The sequence below is a fragment of the Urocitellus parryii genome, chromosome 8 (assembly GCF_045843805.1).
Source record: "Urocitellus parryii isolate mUroPar1 chromosome 8, mUroPar1.hap1, whole genome shotgun sequence".
In the NCBI taxonomy this organism is placed as follows: Eukaryota; Metazoa; Chordata; class Mammalia; order Rodentia; family Sciuridae; genus Urocitellus; species Urocitellus parryii.
The window spans coordinates 124,097,799-124,107,282 of NC_135538.1; the positions used below are offsets into that span (position 1 = coordinate 124,097,799).

The 9,484-nt window shown below is 34.2% G+C and overlaps 2 protein-coding genes across 2 annotated transcripts; one reads left to right on the plus strand and one right to left on the minus strand.

Annotated features, from left to right (window-relative positions):
- Positions 1 to 1,504: 1,504 nt before the first annotated feature.
- On the plus strand, positions 1,505 to 2,440 carry LOC113177879 (olfactory receptor 2G3-like). The gene has a single exon (XM_026382381.2). The coding sequence runs from the start codon at positions 1,505 to 1,507 to the stop codon at positions 2,438 to 2,440; it is 936 nt and encodes a 311-aa protein (XP_026238166.2).
- A 3,090-nt stretch (positions 2,441 to 5,530) lies between these two features.
- On the minus strand, positions 5,531 to 6,493 carry LOC144256480 (olfactory receptor 10C1-like). Its single transcript, XM_077801525.1, has one exon. The coding sequence runs from the start codon at positions 6,491 to 6,493 to the stop codon at positions 5,531 to 5,533; it is 963 nt and encodes a 320-aa protein (XP_077657651.1).
- Positions 6,494 to 9,484: the final 2,991 nt, after the last annotated feature.

Below are 9,484 nucleotides of genomic sequence, written 5' to 3' on the forward strand. Positions count from 1 at the left end.
ATGGATATGGATATGTATAAAAATCTATGCAATACCTTTTATGTATTTTACATATACATAAAATTATGCATATGTGTATATATCTAGGGCTTCCTTCATATTATTTTTATTATAGTGCTCCCCTTTCCCTATCTCTTGAGTGATCCCTCAAGGACTTGATGTTGTTATTTGATGTCTCTCCCCTACCATACCCTTGACTTTATTTTTACTGATTTTTGCTAAATATCATTTTTACATGATAAGTGAAATTACTGTAAGGTATTACTTTTGACAATTATTTCACATATTTTATTTCCAAGATTAATTTTTACAATAAAACAATCATATGATATGAAATTATTAGGGAAAAATTTCAAGGCCTGAAAGGTTTTTTCACATCCATGTAGAAAGTGTCTATTTGCCCTAAACAACAGGTATGATTATGGTCTTTAGCTATATTAACTGAATTGGTGAATATATTTTAAACTTTTGCATTCATAAATATTTGGAGTTTTTTAAAAGCTGCCCTTTAGCCTCTTGAAAGGTAAAAATTCTATGTAGGTTTTATGTACATTGAAGCAGCTCTTTCATTCTTTTGATGTGCCCTCATAATAATAATCCCCATTCCCTCCTTTAAGATTTTACCATGTTTTCATTGAACATTCCTTTCCCTAGTACCACACACCAAAAAAAAATGAGGGTTTTGTTGAATGTGCTGCATGAACCTACATCCTCAATAAGCTTATGGAATAAATGAATTGACTAATCCCTAAAGGAAACATGCTTCTGATATTATGTGTCCACATTATTGAACAGTTAGATATAAATAATAATAATAATATGACTTTATTAACCAAATGTTTGCCATTTTAAAATGAAAAGAATCTTTATAGTCTCCACAACCTAAAAAAGAATGCCTAACTCAAAATTTATGCTTGAAGACTGGAAATTATATATATATATATATATATATATATATATATATATAATATATAAATATATAAAAATTATATATATATATTATATAAATATATAAAAATTATATATTATATATATAAAATTTGTGGAAATTATATATATTATATATATTGTATATATAATTTACTTATATTAAACATGTATTTTACTGAATTTTTCCATTTGATTTGAATGATTCTTCATAAGCTATTAATGAATTTAATGTATTTTTTCCTTTGGCATTTTCTTTCTTTCACTGTACTTTTTTTTCCTTCTGTGGAAGATTTTATCTAAGCTTCTAATAGTTCTCTCTCAATGAAAGACTTTGTTTCCAGAGTAAGCTCCAGGTGCCTCTCTGTAGAAAGTCTTTAATAACATCTTCTGCAACTTTTGAAGGACACTGCACTGAAATTTATTCTGTGAGCCACTGTAATTTGTCTGAGTAAGGATTTCAAAGAGTTATTTTATAAAGTTTGATGTTATCACTAGTGACCAACACATTATACTCTCTTTTTAATTCTTGTAATGTTAATTCTTGTAATGTTTTTATTCTTCTCTGAACAAGGTAATGGGCATGACCAATAGCAGTGCCAAAGAAGACTTCGTTCTGGTGGGCTTCTCAGAGCAGCCCCAGCTGGAAAAGATACTCTTTGTGGCTGTTTTGATATCCTACCTTCTTACCTTGGTGGGAAATACATTAATTATTCTGATCTCTTCCATAGACCCTAAACTCAAAATACCCATGTACTTTTTCCTTACTCACCTCTCCCTAGTGGACATCTGTTTTACCACCAGTATTGTCCCTCAGCTGCTGTGGAACCTCAAAGGACCAGCCAAGACCATCACATCCCTGGGTTGTGCCATCCAGCTCTATGTCTCCCTGGCATTGGGATCCACTGAATGTGTTCTCCTGGCTATGATGGCTTTTGACCGATATGCTGCAGTGTGCAGACCTCTCCACTATACAGCTGTAATGAACCCACGTTTGTGCCAGGTTCTGGCAGGGGTCGCATGGCTGAGTGGAGCAGGAAATGCTCTCATCCAGGGCACTGTCACCCTCTGGCTACCTCTCTGTGGACACCAGCGGCTTCATCATTTCTTCTGTGAAGTCCCCTCCATGATTAAGCTTGCATGTGTGGATATCCATGCCAATGAGATCCAACTCTTCCTTGCTTCATTGGTCTTGCTCCTTTTGCCCTTGGCACTGATATTGATATCCTATGGACATATAGCCAAGGCAGTTATAAGCATCAAATCAGTGCAGGCCTGGCACAAAGCCCTGGGGACATGTGGATCCCACTTGATAGTAGTATCCCTCTTCTATGGGAGCATCACATCCATCTACATCCAGCCTAACAGTTCTTATGCCCACACGTATGGGAAGTTCATCTCCCTCTTCTACACAGTCATCACCCCGACCCTCAATCCTCTCATTTATACCCTGAGGAACAAAGAAGTCAAAGGTGCACTAGGAAGAATATGCCACAAAGACTTACGTGCATAAAAAATGAAGCAATGTACATCACAAGTCTCTTAAATATCATCTTGTATAATCTAGGACAATTCATAATAGCTAAACTGTGGATCCAAACTAGATGCCCTTCAATAGATGAATTAATTAAAAAAATGTGGCAGATGTGCACAATGTAATTTTACTCAGCAATAAAGGAAAATAAAATCATGGCATTTGCAGGTAAATGGATTGTGTTGAAGATGATAATGCTAAGTGAAGTTAGCCAACACCCACACAAAAGAAATGCCAAATGTTTTCTCTGATATAAGGAGGCTGACTCATGGTGGGGTAGGGAGGGGGAGCATGGGAGGAATAGAAGAATTCTAGATAGGGAAGAGGAGTGGGAGAATAAGGGAGGGGGTAGGGGATTAGCAAAAATGGTGGAATGTGATGGACATCATTATACAAAGTACATGTATGAAGACACAAATTGGGTGTCAAAATACTTTATATACAAACAGAGATATGAAAAATTGTGGTATATATGTGTAATAAGAATTGTAATGTATTTGCTGTCATTTATTTATTTATTTTTAAAAATCAATAATAAAATCGTCCAAATCATAAACCTTTATAAATATTCTATAATATTCTATAATATATTCTATAATTCTATATTCAGTATTTTCAAAAATATGAATCAGAATTTATTATTTCCCTAGCACTTGCTGATTAAGATTAAAAAAAAAAAGACTCTCCTGAAAGAAACATTGAATAAGCCCCCAAATCTTACAGGTTAGAAGGAGTTTAAACACCAGGACTATAAGTTCCTGGCAAAGACATTCTCTGGATACAGTTGACCATTTTCACGATTCTTTAACTCAGGGGAAAAGAATGCAGGGAATCAGATGGCCTGGACTAAATACTGATTCATCTTGTACTTGGCGTGGGGATGAATGGTCCAGACTTCTATTCCTTGATCTCCACAGGTATAGGATGAGGAAAGTAACAGCACAGGGAAAGTTTTCAAGGTCAGATTAAACAATACGTTTAATAAGCATGAACTGTCACTTTTGTATTGTCCAAATTAAGTAAATGGTAGTGATTTTTGTTGTTGTTTTGTTGTTGTTATAGCTAGTGCTAAGAAAATGTCCACTAAATGTTCTTGAAAACAGACATCACAGAGTCTAACATTCAAAGTTAGTAAGAAATTTCTAACTATTAAGAAATATTTAATAAACTATTGAGCATAGATTAATTAATTATAATAAAAATATTTCAGACATTTAACCTCAAAATGTCCTAAATATGAATTTCTGTTGCTTTTCAGAATTAATTGCTGTCAAAGCATTATGTTTTGATAATATATCATGGAATTGATTGGTATATAAACATGTGATTTGCAAATAAAAATAAACAAAAAGACTAAAATAAATTAAATATTTGCATTGATTATTGCTGGATTGCAAAATACACTGAAATAAATTAGAATTTTTACTTTTTTATACTTTATAAATTGTTATGGAAAGCATGCATTTTTATATTTGTTTTAAGAAAAAGTCTGCAATGAAATGTTTTATTATTTTTAATATACATGAGCTACATGTTAATTGAAGAAATCTTTGAAACAAAAGAAAAAATTACCAATTACGTGACTGACTAGAGAAACTACTGTTAACATTTCACTTTGATCCTTTCAAATTTATTTATACAGTTCTTAAAAAATAAAAAGGGCCTCTTATACAAACTGTTTTTAATTCACTAATTCTTACTAAACCATTCATTTTCCATACACTAATAAATAGAAATCATCATCATCTCTAATATCTGCACATAATTCCTTTCCATAATTGTAGCATAACTGCCAACCATTAAGCTATTTTTGCATGTTTAGATTATTTCCATTGTTAATTAGTATTTATACATTGAGGTGAAAAACATATCTTTACATTAATTGAACAGTGTTTGGTCAAATAAGAGTATCTAGCAAAACACACACCTTGATCATTAATGAGCATTACTATTATCCCCTGATGGTAAAAATATTACATTATGAGAGATTATACCCTATAGTTGGCAGATAACCCTAAGTCATGGTAGCACCAGAGTTCTCCATTTGTAACTATTTTTCATCTTTAACTATTATATGAATAGCTATTAACTCCTCCTAAGTTGCCTTCCTGACAACTAGATGTTCAAATCTAAGACAATGCCTTTATAGGTGCCTTGGGTTACTGAAGTATTTTGTAATCATGTTCATTTCCCTTAAGAACAAGTTTTTGGATGATCTCTAAATGATTGAGTCAGGATTCATATGCACCTGAAATTTTGTAAATTATATAAAAATCTTAAAAAATGATTTATAGTAATCATTTTTAGTTTAGTTTTCTTCTTTCGTCTTTGAATTTTAATATCATTTCTGTTTCTTAAAACAATTTGCCATGGAAACTCTTGATGAAAATATTACATATCTTCTTTTTAATATTTTATAGCAAATACCTCTAAAACCAAAGTTTGGTTGTTCTGGAGTGTTTATAAATTTTTATGGTATGCACAGTTTGCAAAAAGAATTCTTTGACCTGTATTATGTGCCATTAGTTATGGTTGAAGAATTTGAAAACATTTTTATGAAAGGAAATAATGCATTTCATAGAGTTATTAAGGAATTAAGTGCTATATGGGACAGTCATGTGTGGAGGGCAGAAGTCAGATGGGTGCTCAGAGTATAGAACAGGTCTGAGAATGTGGAGTGAGAATTTTCCAAACTTCTGAGACATAACCTGGTAATTTTAACTTCTAACCTAGACTAAAATATTTTGGAAAACCTGTCTAGTGTTAGACTTAACTTCTAAAATTTTTTAGAAGTCAGGTTCCTTTTAGAATTTGCAATCAGAAAATAGCTCTGAATATAAAGTATGTTCATGCCAAATTATGCCAATATTGTCATGTAAGAAAGAAATAAATAAAAAAGTTTTTTTAAAAGAAAATAGCTCTGAGTACAGTGATAACTCCAAAATTACAATGGTAGTTATAAAAAATGCTCCTTACAAGACATGAAAAAGTTCATAGTTTTTAATTTGTTCACTCTTGGGTTGAGTGTGCCTCTTTTTCAAAGAGCAAATAAGCATGGTCCTCTGGTACCTATCCATGGTTCAAAATCTTTCTTTTACCCAGTGTTCTCCGGAGAGCTGCCTTGACTTCCTTGTTTCGTAAACTATAGATGATGGGGTTGAGCATGGATGTCACCACGGTATAGAAGAGGGCTAGCAGTTTATCCGTTCCTGGTGAGTGGCTAGTCTTGGGCCTCAAGTAGGTAACAGAACCTGAGCCATAGAAGAGCGTTACTACAAGTAAGTGGGAAGAACAGGTGGAGAGAGCTTTCCGGCGGCCCTCAGGGGAGGGCATGACCAGGACTGCAGCTAGAATTCTGCCATAGGAAGCAATGATCAATAAAAATGGGCTGGAAATGCAAAGGATTGCCACCACAAAGACCGCAGCCTCATTATGGGATGTATCCCCACAAGCAAGTGCCAGGATAGGTGGGAGATCACAGAAGAAGTGGTCTATCTCACAGGGGCCACAGAAGTCTAAGGCGAAAATATAATTGGTTTGGCCCAAGCCTACCATGCATCCCACTGTCCAAGAAACCACTGCCAAATGGGCACACACCCCACGACTCATTCGTGTTGCATAGTGGAGTGGGGAACATATGGCCATATAGCGGTCAAAAGCCATGGCTGCCAAAAGGCAGCACTCACTGATAGCAAATAATGTAAAGAAAAACATCTGTGTGGCACAACCCTCCCGAGAGATTCCTCGGGCCTCACTCACAAGACTCTGCAGCATCTTGGGTATGACAGAGCAAGTGTAGCCAATCTCTAGGAGAGACAGGTTGGCCAGGAAGAAGTACATGGGGGTATGAAGGACTGGGTTAGTCCAGATGGCAAGGGCTATGAGGACATTGCCCGTCAGTGATGCGAGGAACATGAGTAGGATGAGGGTAAATAGAAGGAAACACTGTTCAGTGACGTCAGAGAATTTGGCAAATGCAAAACGTTTTACAAACAAGCTGTTGTCCTGCCAGGAAGAGCAATTGAGGCTCATGTCCTGTAAAAAAAGAACAGCAGAGTAACAGGAAGAATTCTTCAGATGAGGGAACTAGATCATTGCATGATTTTTGAAGAACTCAGAAGGAGAAATTTCTTACCTGTGATTCTAAAGTTCAGAAATTACTACTCATCCTCATACCTTTTTAAACCAAATCCTTTTCTGTGTTCACCACTTCAGTTGATTTCTCCAAAATGTACTTAGCTACCAAGTAAGAAATGGAAAAAAATGTTAATTACATTTCAATTCTTCATGCCTTCCTTTAAAAATCAGTTGTCAAATGCTACCAAATGAAAATCCTCGTTTCTCTCCATTCCCATTCCACTGATGTTCTTTCTTTACTGGTTTATTCACCAAATTTTAAGTTCAGACTGTATTGTATTTACTCTTGTAGGCATTGGGGTTACTAATGAACAAAAAACATTTCTCTGCAAATAAGGCTTACACTTTAGTGAAGGAAAACAGAAGTAAATAATTGCTACAATGTATAGAGTTAAAAGTAGAGTATGTTGTGGTGACTGACCAAGTTTAAATTGGTGATGGGGGGAGGGTCCTTGAGAATGAGAAACATGAGGTGAGATGTGAAAGAGGAAGGACAGTCTTGCAAAGGCTGCATCACAGCCAGAGACATTGTATCTATGCTGTACTGCTGAGATAATTACAGTACTGGAATTAATTTCTTCATCTTAGTATTTTTCATCTTCCATTCTTTATATCCCAAAGCACTTTTGCTAAATGAAAATTATCATTTCCTTCAAGTTAAAGTTCGAATTTCTTAATATGATTAATGAGAATCTAAGAATCAGGTCACTTACAATTAGTAGATTTTTTTTTAAATCTCATTCCTTACTCATGTGGACCTTATGTTACAGTTTCCTCAAATTGCTTGCACCATTTAACACTTACCTGGCTTGCATATATTTTGTTTGCTTTGTGCTGATTTTTATCTGGGGCCTTGGTGATTGCCTCCCTGATTATTTACCTGGTCAACTGCCTTTCTATGTTTAAATTCCAAAATAGCTTTGTATCCTCTCTAGAAGCCCTTCCTGACCTCTGCCTTTCTTTGTTCCTATACTAGTCAGTTACATCCCGCCCATCTGCATTCCCATCACCCTATAACTGCTTTGATAGCACATAGACCTTTCTGTGATGTTGGTTATTTGAGAGTAGCCTTAGACAAAGACACTGGTATGGGATTTTATTCATTTATTTGCTTTTGTTTACCATTATATCTACCACTCTTACCAATCAGCAAGTTCTCATGTGACAAAAAAGGTTTTAATGCTTAGCTTTACTCTGACTACCTATACATATTCTGACCAATTTTGCATATTAGGTTTCCTGAAGTTCATCTGATCTTTCTCAACTACCTTAAATGTGACAGTTATTTTTTTCTGAATCTGATAATTACCAAATTTGATGAGATATTTCTTGCTCTTTTGTGGGTGTACTAAAGTTTGGATTGTTCATTTTGAAATGTCACTAACTAAAAATCTAAGCAATATTTTCCCTGAACAGGGAAGAGGATAAGGAGATATCAATTTGATTGCTCTATAGCCTATCTTCTCATTGGCATAACCCAAGATCATGTTTAAGCTGCATTTTTTAATATCACATCACTATTTATACCACATTTAAACTGGTATATTCAAACATAGGCTATTAGAGATACTAAATTATTTTGAGCAAACAAAAAGAATACTTGCATTTACAAAAATATGTAAAAAGTGTACATTTTCACTTATACAAATATATATTTATACCTATGGGCAGAAACACATGCACAAAAATATACACTGAGTGCTATGTGGTTAAGAATATTCTGGAGAGGGCTGGGGATGTGATTCAGTGGTAGAATGTTTGCCTGGCATGCATAAAGCCAGGTGTTTGACTCCCAGAACTGATGGGGAGGAAAAAAGGAGACGAAAAATAGCATGGAATTATTATATATGGGTTCAAATCTTAGACTATCCATCTAATGCTGGGTTAAAGTTAACATTTACTTAAACTCTGGTCTCAATTTGCTCATTTACAAAATGAGATGATAATATATTTTCCATGAAGTTGTTGGAAGGATTGAGTTAATTCCCATGAGCACTTAAAAAAGTGATTAAATGCTCAAGCATTACTACACAGCATAGGTACATATGTACACATATATACATGCTCTGTCACAGTAGATTTACCTTTCATCTTCTCCCTTTGGAAAATTTTACATTACAATCTATAATATTTTCTCCTATTCACCAACTTCATCTTTTTCTCATGATTTTACTATTCACCTACCATCATGGAGAGAGGAAAAGCAAATAATATATACCAAAAAACAATTGCCACTGGAATTTTATGCCCTAGACAAAAGAAGTTGTGCATTGTTGGTCATTTTTTATTTTTTTAAGTTGATTGTCCAAAAATCTTTGCAAATTTTCAAAAAGTTAAATATGGAGAACAAGTAAACTGATAAAAATCTCTATTACATATGAAGCTGCAACTCTGTATAATTATATGAACTCACAATGAACACGGCTAGTATACAATTTCTTAACATTGAGTAGTCTATTAGGATGCATTAACACTTATCTGAAAGAACTTATAAACACTTTTCCTTTCACTATGATTGATTTAAACATCTATATTTCTTATGTAGTAACACAATTCACTTAAGGCTGAGCCAAATAAAATTAAGATAATGGTTAACTTTTCTTTTTTTAAAACCACAAAGATTTTTTAAACAATCTTAATTCTTCAATAATAGGTTATAGGTAATGCAGTTACATAGAGGGCTCTGTGGAGATGTTGTCATTTTGTTTCATAAGTTAAATTTGCAGGTATGGTTCTTACCCATTGTATAGTCCTGTCTTTGGGAGGAACTGCAGTTTTCTTGAAGACACTAATGGAGAGAACAAGTGGTATGGTTCAGCCATAAAAAAAAATGTGACCATTTCTTAATCTCATGAAGATTTCCTTCCATGAATGTCTTTGTCCTAT